Source organism: Bos taurus, chromosome 4, assembly GCF_002263795.3.
Source record: "Bos taurus isolate L1 Dominette 01449 registration number 42190680 breed Hereford chromosome 4, ARS-UCD2.0, whole genome shotgun sequence".
Taxonomy (NCBI): domain Eukaryota; kingdom Metazoa; phylum Chordata; class Mammalia; order Artiodactyla; family Bovidae; genus Bos; species Bos taurus.
The window spans coordinates 24,910,585-24,926,139 of record NC_037331.1 but is presented as its reverse complement, the minus strand read 5'-3'; the positions used below and the strand labels follow the sequence as shown (position 1 = coordinate 24,926,139).

Sequence of the window (15,555 nt, the reverse complement as noted above, 5' to 3'; positions counted from 1 at the left end):
CCTCTTGATGAGAGTGAAAGTGGAGAGTGAAAAAGTGGGCTTAAAGCTCAGCATTCAGAAAATGAAGATCATGGCATCTGGTCCCATCACTTCATGGGAAATAGATGGGGAAACAGTGGAAACAGTGTCAGACTTTATTTTGGCGGGCTCCAAAATCACTGCAGATGGTGACTGCAGCCATGAAATTAAAAGACGCTTACTCCTTGGAAGGAAAGTTATGACCAACCTAGATAGCATATTGAAAAGCAGAGACATTACTTTGCCAACAAAGGTCCATCTAGTCAAGGCTATGGTTTCTCCTGTGGTCATGTATGGATGTGAAAGTTGGACTGTGAAGAAGGCTGAGCGCTGAAAAATTGATGCTTTTGAACTGTGGTGTTGGAGAAGACTCTTGAGAGTCCCTTGGACTGCCAGGAGATCCACCCAGTCCATTCTGAAGGAGATCAGCTCTGGGATTTCTTTGGAAGGAATGATGCTAAAGCTGAAACTCCAGTACTCTGACCACCTCGTGCAAATAGTTGACTCATTGGAAAAGACTCTGATGCTGGGAGGGATTGGGGGCAGGAGGAGAAGGGGACGACAGAGGATGAGATGGCTGGATGGCATCACTGACTTGATGGACGTTAGTCTGAATGAATTATGGGAGTTGGTGATGGACAGGGAGGCCTGGTGTGCTGCGATTCATGGGGTCGCAAAGAGTCAACACGACTGAGCGACTGAACCGAACTGAAATGATTATATTATATAAACGATACAAGAAATACTACATATATTAGCAATGGTCCCCAAATTATTTTTACGAAAAGTTAAACTTCAGTAGCATTAATGATGTCAAATTTATCATTCAGTCCTAAGGCTAAATATTCACCACTCTTTTACTTTTTAGCTATTCAGGAAACAAAGTAAAGAGTTGAGACAGTTGATAAATAACTTTGTAAGAAATATTGAGAAAGTCAAAGAAAATAATTTTTTGCCATGTGGTGTTTACTTTGAATTATCCACAGAAAGACCTCAGTTCAGAGCATTACGTTTCTTATGTATAAAAATGAGTTAAAGATCAGAGGTTGATGGACTGTCTCATTTACATAAGATACACAATAGAAAAACAGGAAATGGAATTCATGGGGCTGACAGAAATGCTGGGGCTGACCTGTTATTTATTTTGTTTGGCTCTGATTTCAGCAGAGTTAAAGGATAAGCCATGTTCATTAGCACTTATGAGCGACACCCCAAATAACCTCTAGAAATGCTATTAAAACAATGTGGTTGGGGAGGTGGGGAGTGACTGGCAGTGCTAATTGTGCTTCAATTAACACTAGAAAAATTAACCCAATTTGATCTAAAATTCTGCAAGAATAATAATAATAAATTCCCCTAGGTAAATATTCTGTGGTATACTGACAAGTAGAAACAACCCAGAAAACAGAATTTTAGGCCTTTCAAATATAAAGAGGAGAGCCACTTCCACTTAATGGGTAATTTTATATTCATTCAAAGAAAAAGACAAGTCAAAGTGAGGTCATGAAGTTGTGGTATATATTTATCATAAAGCTTTTCTGGTTCAGCTGGTAAAGAATCCTCCTGCAATGTGGGAGACCTGGGTTTGAACCTTGGGTTGGGAAGATCCCCTGGAGAAGGGAAAGGCTACCCACTCCAGTATTCTGGCCTGGACGAACTATACAGTCCATGGGGTTGCAAAGTGTTATTCAGGATTTATAATTAAAGATAATTACAGGATTTATTTAAAAAGTCAGGAACTTCCCTGGTGGTTCAATGGTAAAGAATCTGCCTACCAATGCAGGCGACATGGTTTGATCCCTGGTCTGGGAAGATTTCACATGTGGTAGAGCATGGAAGCCCATGTGCTACAACTACTGAGGTCTGTGTGCAGGGAGCCTGTGCGTCACAATAAGAGAAGCCACCATAATGAGAAGCCTGTGCACTGCAACTAGAGAGTAGCCCTCGCTCACCACAACTCCAGAAAGGTCCATGCAGCAGTGAGGACTCACTGCAGCCAAAAATGAATAAATAAATAATTTTTAAAAGGCAGAGTGCATTTAGGGCCTAGGTATGGGACATAAAGTAGAATAAACAGTTTTCCTTTTTCACATCAATGTATTTCAAACTATGTATAACTTCATTTCGGAGAAGGCAATGGCACCCCACTCCAGTACCCTTGCCTGTAAAATCCCACGGATGGAGGAGTCTGGTAGGCTGCAGTCCATGGGCTCGCTAAGAGTTGGACATGACTGAGTGACTTCACTTTCACTTTTCACTTTCATGCACTGGAGAAGGAAATGGCAACCCACTCCAGTGTTCTTGCCTGGAGAATCCCAGGGATGGGGGAGCCTAGTGTGCTGCCGTCTACGGGGTCACACAGAGTTGGACACGACTGAAGCGACTTAGCAGCAGCAGCAGCAGCATAACTTCATTTGGAGATGATAGTCAATGTATATATGTGAAGCTCCCCGAGTATGAAGTCATGTTAGTATCCAATTGTTGTAAGAGATTACCACAAATTTTGTGACTTAAATTTATCACCTTAGTGTTCTGAATGCATGTTCCTCCAGAATCTCTAGGAGGAAAATCTGGTTCCTTACTTAACCCAGCTTCCAGAAGATTTCCAAATGCCTTGGCTCCTAGCCCTGTATCACTCCAACACTCTCTTTCATCTTCACACTTCCTTCTCTAGTTCTGACCTCCCACTTATAAGGGCCCTTGGGTTTACATTGAGCCCACAAGGATAATCCAGAACATTCTTTCCATGGCAAGAACTTGAGCTGAGTTCTTGCTCGGCTGCACCACCCTTTTATTAGGTGTCCTGCACAGGTATCAGGGGTTAGGACACGGACATCTTTGGGAGGCCGCTATTATCACAGAAGCCCAGATCAAAAAACCACGCCAAGAACTGCTCCCTTCTGCTTACTCTACATTATAATACCTGTGTGCCTGCTAAGTTCTTGGTCGTGTCTGACTCTTTGTGACCCCATGGACTATAGCCCACTAGGTTCCTCTGTCCATGGGATTCTGCAGACAAGAATACTGGAGTGGGTTGCCATGCCCTCCTCCAGGGGATCTTCCCAACCTAGGGATCAAACCTGTGTCTCTCACGTCTCCTGCATTGACAAGTGGGTTCTTTACCACTAGCGCCACCTGGGAAGTCCTATTATACAGTTTGGGTTTTATTTTTTCTAAACTCTTACAGTACTTATTACCAATGTATCACAGAGGATCTTACTTTCCAGGGTATGTACAGTTGTCCATCAGTATCCACATGGCATTGGTTCCAGACCCCACAAATACCAAAATCTGCAGCTGCTCCAGTTCCTTATATTAAATGATGGATACAATCCCTTCTCTGTATCCACAGGTTTGGAGTTTGATGAAATGGTTGACTCTGCAGATCAGAACCCTCAGATACGAAGGAGGGACATTATTAAATATCTACTACAGGGAAAATAGTCTTATAATGTGGCTGCTATAACTTTTAGTGGAACTTCTTCCTTCATCGATTCTAGGTTGTCTGGCTGGCCTAATAATTAAATTAACCTAAGATGGATCAACAGGAGAAAACCAAGTTTAATTTTGGATGTATGGGAACCCCAAAGTAGTAAGAAGTAACTAAAGCAGCTTCCATACCTTTTAGACTGAGGAGCAATACATTTGTGAGGAATTGACAAAATAGAGGGGCTTGGAAAAGTTAATTAATGAAGAAGTAACCAGGTGTGTTTATATACTCTGCTCTGCCCTGAATTCCCTACCTATAGTGATAAGGATGTCTCTCTGCTGCTACAAGGTATTTTCATATGAGGGATTTATTTCCTGCTTTCAGGAGGACAAATGAGGGTCAGAATGTCCGTCTTGCTCATGATATTTCTTAAGTAACTTTAAAGTAGTCAATATGCTGAAGTGGCATATTTTGCTCCCCTTCAGTATAAAGCAACATGGAAACTACATCCCCTATGCAAAGAATATAAAATAAAGAACTAATTATTTATATTTATATAGAAAGACATAGAACAAAAACTTTGCTTCTCATCTTTGCTTCTCATATTGCTATATACAAATAAAGTCTGTCCTTTTTCGTTCAGTACAAGTCTGTCTATTAAACATCATTACGGTATAGTATGTAAGATCTATGAGTTCACAGTGATCAGAGCAAAGTTACTTGAAGAAGAGAACTAAATCAATAAAATAATATTCTGGTTAAATTTTCAAAGTTTAATTATATTAATGATTATATAGAAATTAATATAACAAGAATTTTATTACTATGATATTTTTGCTTAAGACTAAGAAAATGAAGAATAGCATTAGCTCCACCATTAGATTAAAAAAGTGAGGTTTAAAGATCAATATTAATAGAAACAATAATTTGATTTGCTTTTTTGTCTCTGTAGATAGACTCAGTTATTCATTTATCCACCCAATTAGTCAACATATATTAATTGAATGCATACTGTAGTCTAGACACAGGAGTGGTAGTGCTACAAAGTCAAGTGTATTATGAAGCCTACTTTTTGGCTAAGAGTTAGTGACCTGACAAAATTTAAGTAGAACAGAGCTAAAGATTAATTATAATAAAAGCAGCCAATCTGAAACTGATAGTGCTTTTAATAATAAGATCAAATAAAAGACAATAAGAGTAGAAAGGTAAATCTTAATTTTGTATGCTTTATTCTAAACTGGGAAAATGGCTAAAAATACTGAATTGGAATATTATAACCTGATAATATATAAAAGATTCCTTTTTAATGAATCTTATATTAACTAATATAAGATTAGTTATAAACATAAATTAGCAAATATTTAATTATATATACTTCGACTATCATTCATTGAATTTGTAGCTTATTCAGTAAGTATTTATTAAGCTTCACTTATATTCCAGGACAGTACCCAAACCAAAAAAGTAAGGACCCTGCCCTCAAGGAGTTTACATTCCAGAGACCTAATACAGTCTGCTTCGACACTCCAAATATTTCAGTACATTTTCAAGGTAAACACTGCTATCAAAGGCAGAACTAAATAAGGGCATGATAGGCTTTGGCCCTGGAATTCTTCAACTCTGGCTGTACTTTTAGGCAAAGGCCATTAAGGGTGCAATCTTACACAAGTTATTTAAACAGTGAACTTTGTTTCCGCCTGTGTATAAGTGGAATGGCAATAGATGGGTTCTCCTGGAGATTAAATGAGATACTGTGTGCCGACTACTCAGCAATTATTAGTATTACTGCTTTGGCTTCGTGGTTTCAAAAAAAAATCGTGCCTGCTCATTAGAATCACCTGGGGATCTTTAAAATCATTCCAAAGCTCAGGCCAATTAAACCCAGTCTCTGAGGGTGGGACATACCAGTCAGCGTTTTTTGAGCTCCCCAGGTGTTTCCGATTTGCAGACAAATTTGGTAACCGCGGCAGTTTGACTCAATGATACTTCATATTTGTCCGTCCACCTGTCTTTACTTGAGGAGCCAGGAAGCCTCACGAACGGAATGAAAGATAATCGAGATGTACATCTACATCTCTCTGGCCCATCTCGTGACTCCCATCCAAATCTCTTTAAATCTCTCCGAGGGGAGAGGGAATGGGAGGGAGACCTGACCTCTACGGCCTGAGCACAGCTGTTAGGTTAAGGAGACCCGTAGGCACTTAGGGAGAGCTGACACCTGCGGGGGCTGCTGGGCCTGCCGGAGAAGGCGAGAGCCGGGAAACTCAGCCCTCCCGGGGGCGCTGGGCTCGGGACTGAGGCCGAAGACGCGCCGAGAGGGAAGACTGGCAGCTAGATCCTCCCCTGGGGACGTGGGGCGGCCAGGCCCGCGCGGCTCGGGTGGGCGCTGTCCGTGTGCCCGCTCTGCCCCCGCCCGGCCTCTCCCGCACGACCCCGGCCGAGGCCCCGAGCGGACCCCGGCGAGCGGGGCGCGCCGCGCCGCCCGCCGCCATGGAGTTAGGGCCGCCTGGCGGCTCCGGGCCCGCGGAGCCGGGGCCTCGCCTGCGTGGCTTGCGCGGCGCGGACGCGGCGGCCTCGGCCTCCTCGCTGAGCCGCTTCGGGGCCGAAGCCGGGTGTCGCGCGTCGGCTGTGGCGGCCGTGTTGCCGGCGGGGGGTAGCGGGGAGAGGATGGGCGTCCCCACCCCGAAGCAGTTCTGCCCCATCCTGGAGAGGCCGCTCATCAGCTACACCCTGCAGGCCCTGGAGAGGTAAGGCGGCGCCGGGCTCGCCTCGCGGTCCCCGGCCCGCCGCTCCCCGCCCTCCCGCCCAGGGCGGCCCGCGCGCCGCACCTGCCCCTGGGGCGGCGCCCGCCCTGGGCGGACTGCAGGGCTGAACTCCCCCGGCTCGGACCCTCCAGCTCGGGGGCCATTCCTGTTAGCCCTTCACGGAACGGGAGCCTGGAGAGGCCCCACAGACGCCGGCCCGTGGAGTCGCCCTCGGGAGTGCTTGGGTTAGGGCTGGGGACGTTTAGTTCTAACTCTGGGCCCTGTGTGCGTGATGTGGATTTTGGGGTGCAGCGGGAGGGATTGGAAGTGGGGGAGAAGTACAAAGGTCCACATAAGTGTTGCTGTGGTGGTTAAACTTCCAGAAGCCAACGTGGAATGAGTTAGGTGTATATTTTTAAAAGTATCAATTTTAAAGAAAAAGAATTCTGGGACGGCCTTGTTGAATTAAAAATAAGACTTTTTTTCCGATTTTTACTTAATTCGATCACTCTTTGCAACCCAATGGACTGTAGCCCACTAGGCTCCTCTGTCCATGGGATTCTCCAGGCAAGAATTACTGGAGTGGGTTGCAGTATCCTTCTCTAGGGGACCTTCCCACCCAGGGAATGAATCTGGGGCTCCTGCATTGCAGGTAGGATTCTTTGCCAACTGAGCCATCAGGAAAGCCCAATTCGGTCACAGCAGTAATAAAATCCTAATAGGAATAATAACTAATCAGAACCTCTATTTTGAAACAGAGATCATTCTTGGTCCTATTACAGTGCGTGAAGAATTGATGGAGTATGATTATGTTGGGGTATGTCTCAGGAGATCCTTGGAAACCTTGTGTTACAGGGGGTATATATGGGTGCTTCCTAGCCGTTTGCCAAATGAAAGCCATTGTATTGGTTAAAGAATGGGGTTCCACAAGACTGATAATAGTTTTCCTAGAGCATGGTGCTAAAGACCTAGGGCATTTCATCCCGAAGAGTAAATTATGGAAGCTCTTCTCTTTTGGTCCTGAGGACCAACTTAAAGACAAACCGATGAGGACTTAGAAGGAGGCTCCACCCCTCAAGTTTGGCCCTGAAATAGGATAGGGAAATGTTAAGAAGCATGACTAGTTTAGTTTTCAGTGGAACAATGCCATGTAAACATTTATTACATGTCGACTTACCTACCCAAAGCAAGTGAAACTGTATGGCCCCACAATGGAAACATGAAAGCGAAAGGGAGCAGGGAAGAGAACAACAGTCTCTGGAAGAAAGGCAGTCTAGAACCCATACATTTCAGCGGGCCTAAGGAAGTGGAGGCACAGCTGTCAGGTAGAAGAGCTGTGAAGGAAACAAGTTGATGGAAGTCGTAGAACCCTGGAAAGGCCCAGGAATTAAAAGTACTGTTTAAGACAGGGCAGAGAGAGAGCAACTGTGTCCAGTTGTAGAGACAGCTGGTTGAAACCTTCAAAAGAGCAACTAGACTGCCAGATAGATACTTGTCAGAACACTGGAGGCATCACCAGTGGCCAAGTGAAGTGCTCCATGGCCATAGAGAAATTAAGAGCAAGGGTCTCATTTTCCAATGAGATCCTTAGTGCCAAGGGCAGACTAAAGGAAGTCCTTTACTTTTCAAACATGCTTCACATTAAAGCACCTATCTTTGCAAAATTGAGAAGTTGGAGGAGACATTGAGAGGTTTGCCTTGTGAACCGTCTGGAACTTCATATTGTTTTTCTGCTTCAGTTGAAATTGGGAAAATACACTTTTTTTTTTTTTTCTAGTCTAGCCACCTTTTACTTGTGTGCCATTGAAATTTCTTTAATGATCAGATTAAATGAGATTTAAAAGAATCCCTGAACTCACACAGATCTCAGACATATTGATGAAAGGCTTTAACTGGTGAGATGGAGGCTCCACGTCTATCCAAACTAGTTTAGTGTGGCTGTATATTACAATTAGCCTTTATATGTGTAGCAGTATATATGTGTTTAGTATACCGAGATTATACAGCTTGTTCTGATCTCTGCATTATAGACATTATACTGAAGGGATCAAATGTAAAATAATTTGTAGGTTGTACTAAGAACAAAGGTCTTTCAGAAGTTGATTAAAAACATTTTTAGAAGTTTTAAAGTTTCATTCTGGCTTTTTGCTAATGCTAATGCTAAGTTGCTTCAGTCATGTCCGACTCTATGTGACCCCATAGATGGCAGCCCACCAGGCTCCCCCGTCTCTGGGATTCTCCAGGCAAGAACACTGGAGTGGGTTGCCATTTCCTCCTCCAATGCGTGAAAGTGAAAAGTGAAAGTGAAGTCGCTCAGTCGTATCGGACTCTTAGTGACCCCATAGACTGCAGCCTACCAGGCTCCTCCATCTATGGGATTTTCCAGCCAAGAGTACTGGAGTGGGGTGCCATTGCCTTCTTTGGCTTTTTAGGGGGAAATAAAATATAAATTGAATCACAGATTATAACTTAAAGAGAACTTTGATTTTTTTTCCTTTTTGTTAATGAGATACTGAGGTCAAGGGTATTAATCCTTTATATAACTATAACCTGAGTTTGTAAAAGGAATCACTGCTGTAAGAAATCATGTGATAGTGGTATTATTGGCAGGGGCATAAAGCTCTGACAATTAAGTTGTGGAATCTACTCACAATGGATCAAGTGATATCTACATTTTACTGATTAAAAAATATATATTCCCAGGTCTGAAAGAGAAAGTAAAAATTCCGGCTAGCGCTCTAATTTCTGGCTTCAAATACTTAAAGAAAGTTAACCTGGAATAGTTAAATAGAGTCAAATGACAACTACAATGAAAGCAAAAAAGAGAAGCAAACTTTGGCCGTATTTATTCAGACTCATGCTGATGGTGGGCTGGGTAGAAATTCCTGTGACCATAGATTTGAACAAATTCAGGCACACTTCTCTCTCTCCATAGCTCCTGAGGCTTCCTGAGTTCTTGAGGACACTGCTTAAGATGTTCCTTGATAAGGTTTCATGCTCATCAAAACACATTATTATAAATTGGCTTTCCATAGAAATCTTTTATAGGAAGAAAATTTGCTGTTGTGTTGATCAAACAGTTTTCCAGACATTGTGGTAGTAATGTATATCATTGTATATTAATACGTTGGCATTCAGATTCATGTTTCAGAGCCTTTTAATTTGGTTAATATGAGTTGGTCTCCATGAGTCTGATAACTCCAGATGAAAAATTCATTTTGTCAATTTGTATGTTATGGCAACCATGGATTTTGTGATTGAGACTAGCTTGCTTTTTTATTACTTGAAAGATTGATGAAAGTCCGTTTTTAGTAATAGTTTAAGACTCCATGGTGTTTTTCAATGTGTTAACGTCTGGCTTATTTGATCTTCTGAAATTTTCTTTAATATTTTTTGTGTACTTAAAAAAATTGTTCTGTCCCACTGAATTCCTGAAAACCACTACAAACTGTTAGAGTAAGAGAATAGAAAGCAATAACTGTTAATCCAAATGAGCAATATGGATAGCTTTCATTAAGCTGAAAGTAGGAATGGAGTAGGGAACATAGGAGAAATATTTTGAAGACGGGAATTGGCAGTTTTTAGTGATTAGTTGTATTAAGGATTCAGAAAAAGAGATGAATTAAGGGTGCTTTTGAGTGATTGCTCAGATACCTAAATTTGAGTTAAAATTTTTGTCTGAGTGCTTCATTAATGAAAAGGTTAAGTCTGAATCAGGTGAAGGAAGAGGCCTATATCTTAAAAGAAACGGAGTGGGATTGAGTTTTGAAGAGATCAGGTGACTGGAGATTTACATTCCCATCGGCTTCCCCGGGGCCCTTGTGAGACAAAAGAGAAGACCAGGACTGGTATTTTGGGCTTGACCACTGGAAGCCTTCATGGGCCACATTAAAGAGATGTGTCAAGGCAGTGAGGAGCCAGCCCCTTCACAGCAATTCAGTATTTTACTTGTGAAATATCAGGGTTGGGGCTGGTGCACTGGGATGACCCGGAGGGATGGTATGGGGAGGGAGATGGGAGGGGGGGTTCAGGATGGGGAACACGTGTACGCCCGTGGTGGATTCATGTTGATGTGTGGCAGAACCAATACAACATTGTAAAGTAATTAGCCTCCAATTAAAATAAATAAGTTTAAATTAAAAAAAATAATAAAATATCAGGATGGATTAGGAGGAGGAGGAATGATGGCCACAGGACGATCCCGAGGTCTGATTTCCATGGTGAGTGTCCGGGCGATGAGTCACAGCTGCCCCTCTCCCTGGAGGCCAAACTTCTGCAGCCTGGGTGAGAGCACTTAAGGGGTATTAACAGGGCCTGATTTTTCCATCTGTTTTTAAAAAGCATTTGTTTAAATCTGTTTTCAACTGATCTTGCTGAACTGTCTGAGCAGAATCTACCTGTAATACTTCTTTTAAAAATATAATACACATATTGATAGAAATATATTTCAATATACTCTTAAAATATTCTGAGAGAAAATAATATCTGGCATACTGTGTTTTTTCCTCAAAATGTCTGTAGGTGTAATGAAACTTGAGGTTAGGTCTGTAATTGCCTATGGAATGTGCTGGGAAGGAAATATTCAGAACTTGATAAAATCCAGCTACACAGGGGGTTCGGTGTGGACTTGCCTTCAGCTAAGGAGGTCGGCCAGATCCATTTATTCAGCAAATATTTGTTCACTGTGCACTGTGTGAGGTACTTAAGGCCTTTCTTAGTCTCCTGATTCTACATTATTAAATTTTAATACTGTAAAAGGCTTTTAATTCTATAACTAGAAAAGTATGTGAATAAATCCTCTGAAACACAAACAGTACTTACAAGGGCTTGCAAGTGCTGGGTGTATGCTTGGTTGCTGAACAAAACAGCATAACAAGCCCATTATCTCTTAAGAGCTGGCTAAAACATTTTTCTGAACTTTTTCATTGTGACCTATTCTTACAAGATTTTGCTCATGATTTAATGACACATACGTGACTGCATACAACAAATTTGAGAGAATTTCATGAACAGTATTTATCCTTATTACTTGCTATACATTCTGTTTTCACTTTTCTATTAATTACTATTTATGCAAAACTGTTGGGCTAAACTTAGGAAATTGATCTGATGATACTTTAACGGGTTCCAGGTAGCACCAGTGCTCAAGAATCCACGTGTCAGTGCAGGAGACACAAGAGATGTTGAGTTCGATCCCTGGGTTGGGAAGATCCTCTGGAGTATGAAATGGCAACTCACTCAGTATCCTTGCCTGAAAAATTCCATTAACAAAGGAGCCTGGTTGGCTACAGTCCATGGAGTCTCAAAGAGCCAGACATGACTGAGCTTGCACTCCTGCTCCTAATGGGTTTTGAAATCTGCAGTTTGAGAAATATTCGTTTAAGACGTTTTTCTGTTCAGAACCTCATAAAAATTGTTTGGAATGATCTAAGGCCACAAGTATATCTGCATAATCTACATTTTACTTTATTGGACTCCTTTCCATTTGATACTATAGATAGAACATAGGTAATCATTTTATAGCTATTTTAAGGCATTCTACTAAAATTGGGATTTACCTGTGGGTGTTCATTAACTCACAAAAGATATATTTGAATGACAATTGTCAAGTAATGTCCTGTCTTTCTCCCTCTTAATTATTCTGTTTTAACATTTAATCTCATGTGACTTTTGATCAAAAAAGCAACATTTCTTTAAAAGTTGCTTTAAACTTTTTGATAGAGTAGACTATGGAAGGTAAAAGGTGAGTAGGTTAAGCGCTTGTTGTAGAAGAAAATCCTGTTCACTGATACAGCTGAACATGTACTTAAAACTTCTCTATTTAAAAAAGCAAACTCAATGTGATGTCCTCCTAATAAAACTCAAGAGCATATTTTAATTCCTAATAGTGTACGATTTCTCTTATCTACTGGTTCATTTAACAGATATTTCTTGGTATATAGTTTGTGAGGTCAGGAATTCTTTGTTACCAGATCACCAGTGTCTAGTTTAATGTCTGGCAAATGACAGATGCTTACTGGATGTTTGATGAATGACTAAATGAATGAAAGAAGAAATACTGAGATTTGCTTAAATCTTAAGAAATAAACTTGACCATTTTTGACTACAAATGCAGCGGTAATGTTCACAGTAAATGAATTTCTGGGGACATGGTGATCCAGACATGACTTTTTTTTCCTCTGATGGATTTTATGACTGCTCAGTGTTAGTGCTTTTATAGACATTAAGAGTGTGAGCTCCCAAGTCAGATAGGGGTGTACCCAAGTCATGTCACTTTATAGCTGTATCATTGTGGGCAGGTCATTGCCCCATCTGTGAAATGAAGATAATAGTGACTTCATTCAGAGCCGATGTGAATATTAAGTGAACTATTAGAGGCACAGGCTCCAAATAGTGCATGGTACTTAGTAAACAGTGAATATATCTTAGCTGCTTTTGCTCCTATTAATATTACTGAAAGCTTAGTATGAGCCACACTCTGGGGTATCGCCTTTGCTTTCTGTGAGTTGGCAGCTTAGTGAAGGAGATGAAGGGCTAGTCTTCGTTGCAGTGAGCTGGATTCTCACTGCCGTGCTTCTCATTGCAGAGCACAGGCTCTAGGGCACACAGGCGCAGTAGCTGTGGTGCTTGGGCTTAGTTTCCTTGTGGCATATGGAATCTTGCCAGACCAGGGATTGAAACTGTATCCTGTGCATTGCAAGGCAGGTTCTTAAACACTGCACCACCAGGGAAGTCAACAGTGTAAGATTTAGGATGGAAGTTCTGACAGTTGCCAAGTTTGCAGCGATAGGTTGGGGATAGATGGATTACAAAACAAAGAGCAACCCATGCCTGCATGCTTGCTAAGTTGCTTCAGTCGTGTCTGACTCTCTGTGACTTCACGGACCATAGTCCGCCAGGCTCCTCTGTCTATGGAGTTCTCCAGACAAGAGTATTGGAGTGGGTTGCCATGCCCTCCTCCAGGGGATCTTTCTGACCCAGGGATCGAACCCTAGTTTCCTGCAGCTCCTGCATTGCCGGTGGATTGTTTACTGCTGAGCCACTGGTGAAGCCCAGATCAACTCATACTTAGTCATCTTCCACAATCCTTCTTATTGCCTACACAGATAACTGCATATTTTCTGGTCTGTATTCTGTGACGGTTGTTGCTTTGCTTTGTTTGTGATTACAGTTTCCCCAAGGTGCCTGACAAATCATTAGTAGTCCCAGCCATCCTTGGATCTTTGACAGTGATGGTATGTGACAGTGTTAATTGCTCAGTTGTGTCTGACTCTGTGACCCCCATGGACTGTAGCCTGCCAGGCTCCTCTGTCCATAAGATTTCCCAGGCAAGAATACTGGAGTGGGTTGCCATGCCCTCCTCCAGGGAATCTTCCCAACCCAGGGATGGAACCCAGGTCTCTTGCATTGCAGGTGGATTCTTTACCATCTGAGCTACCAGGGAAGCCCCTGGGAACCCTTAGAATCTAGAAATCAGAATAAAGAGTCAGACTCATCAAAACAAGCAACAAGTGACATTGCCCACGAAGGCATTTTCATTGCTTTTCATTCTCTCTTCAGGTTGATGAGGAGAGCTTTCTGTGTTTTCATAATCCTTGGAACTATGCTTTATTGTAAGATGCTGGTAGATGTGTCAGACCAACATTTTTATTGAGTACCAAATAATTATCAAGTACCTTCTAGGTGCAAAGCGATGGGCAACACTCATGTTGTCCTTGCTGTCATGGAGCCTACATTCTAGAAGATAGAATGCTGTATTTTGATGGAAAATGGTAATTTTTTGTTTTCAGGTTGTTTTTGGCATCAGATGGCAATATAGGAAAATAAAGATATTTGAGTATCAGCTCCTTCTGATGTTTCTTTCCCATGTGAGACAGTATACAGCATGAGGATTATGTGAGTTAAAAGATGACTAATGCTTAAGACTTAGTAAGTTAATCGATGTTAGCTATTTCATGTTACATGATAAATGATTTATTTTGCCCATCTTTCTTACTGACTCAGGAGGATTATTGCCACTAAATCAGGAAGATTACTATTAATATCTCTCATCCACAACCTCCATCTGATAGCCAGGCTACCATTATTGTCTTGCACCAGACTTCAGCAGGAGCCTCTATTCAGATAGACTTCAACCTAGTCTATCTGCATCCTTTGTCTACCCAATCTATTCTCCATCTTGCAGTCAGGGTAAAGTTTATGCTCTTAAATTAGTAGCTGCTAGAGAAGGCAAAGGCACCCCACTCTAGTACTCTTGCCTGGAAAATCCCATGGATGGAGGAGCCTAGTAGGCTGCAGTCCATGGGGTCACTAAGAGTCGGACACGACTGAGCGACTTCACTTTCACTTTTCCCTTTCATACATTGGAGAAGGAAATGGCAACCCACTCTAGTGTTCTTGCCTGGAGAGTCCCAGAGACGGGGGAGCCTGGTGGGCTGCCGTCTCTGGGGTCGCACAGAGTCGGACACGACTGAAGCGATTTAGCAGCAGCAGTAGCAGTTGCTCCTATAAACATTTCCATGAACTCAGTGGCTTAAAGTAATATTAAATACATTCTTAACCTTTTGGATGTCAGAGGTAAAAAAATCAGTTTCATAAGGCTAAAATAAAGGTATTAGCAGCGCTATGCTCTTTTTGGAGTCTTTTAGGTACAGTCTGTTTACTTGCCAGGTGGCAGTCCATTTGCTCTCTCAGATTCTGGGACTTTTTTTTGTTGCCTAGTTGCTAAGTAGTGTCTGACTGACTGTGACCCCGTGGACTGTAGCCTACTAGGCACCTCTGTCCATAGGATTCTCCAGGCAAGAATACTGAAGTGGGTTGTCATTCCCTTCTCCAGGGGATCTTCCTGACCCAGGGATCAAACCTGTGTCTCCTGCATTGGCAGGTGGATTCTTGACCACTGAACCGCCAGGGAAACGCTGCTGGGACTTATGATCCTATGTCATAATGACTGATGCTTCTGTTCCCACACTTTGTCCCTCAACCCTTTTGTCTTTCTTTCCCTGTTGGATTCTTGTGGTTTTGTTGGACTTACCAAATAGCCCTGATGGGTCTCTCCAATTCAGGATCCTTAACTTAATTATATATGCAAAGTTCCTTTTTTAGGTAATGTTACATATTCTCGGTTTTGGGAGTTAGATGATGTCATTCCAGAGTTATTATTTTGACTGCCACGATTTCCATTTTGTCATTGAACAGTGCTTAGAACCCTGGGGGAAGTGACTGTTAATTTGGGTGTAAATGTCCTGCATAAAGCTTTTCTAAGGATTCCTGTTACTCTCTCTTTTTAAGAATTTTTTTGATGTGGACCATCTTTTTAAAGTCTTCTGTTGATTTTGTTACAACATTGCTTCCGTTTTACGT

General features: G+C 42.1%; 1 protein-coding gene across 20 annotated transcripts in view; it reads left to right on the top strand.

Annotated features, from left to right (window-relative positions):
* Window positions 1-5,738: 5,738 nt before the first annotated feature.
* CRPPA (CDP-L-ribitol pyrophosphorylase A) overlaps window positions 5,739-15,555 on the top strand; it is a 456,527-nt gene continuing 446,710 nt past the window's right edge. For all 20 annotated transcript variants that reach the window (XR_009494189.1, XR_009494188.1, XR_009494184.1 and 17 more), the window contains exon 1: window positions 5,739-6,195. Coding sequence is in view for 6 of the 20 variants with exons in the window: in XM_059885802.1 (XP_059741785.1) it covers window positions 5,939-6,195 (257 nt within the window). In the remaining 14 variants the exon portion in view is untranslated. The remainder of the gene's footprint in view (window positions 6,196-15,555) is intronic.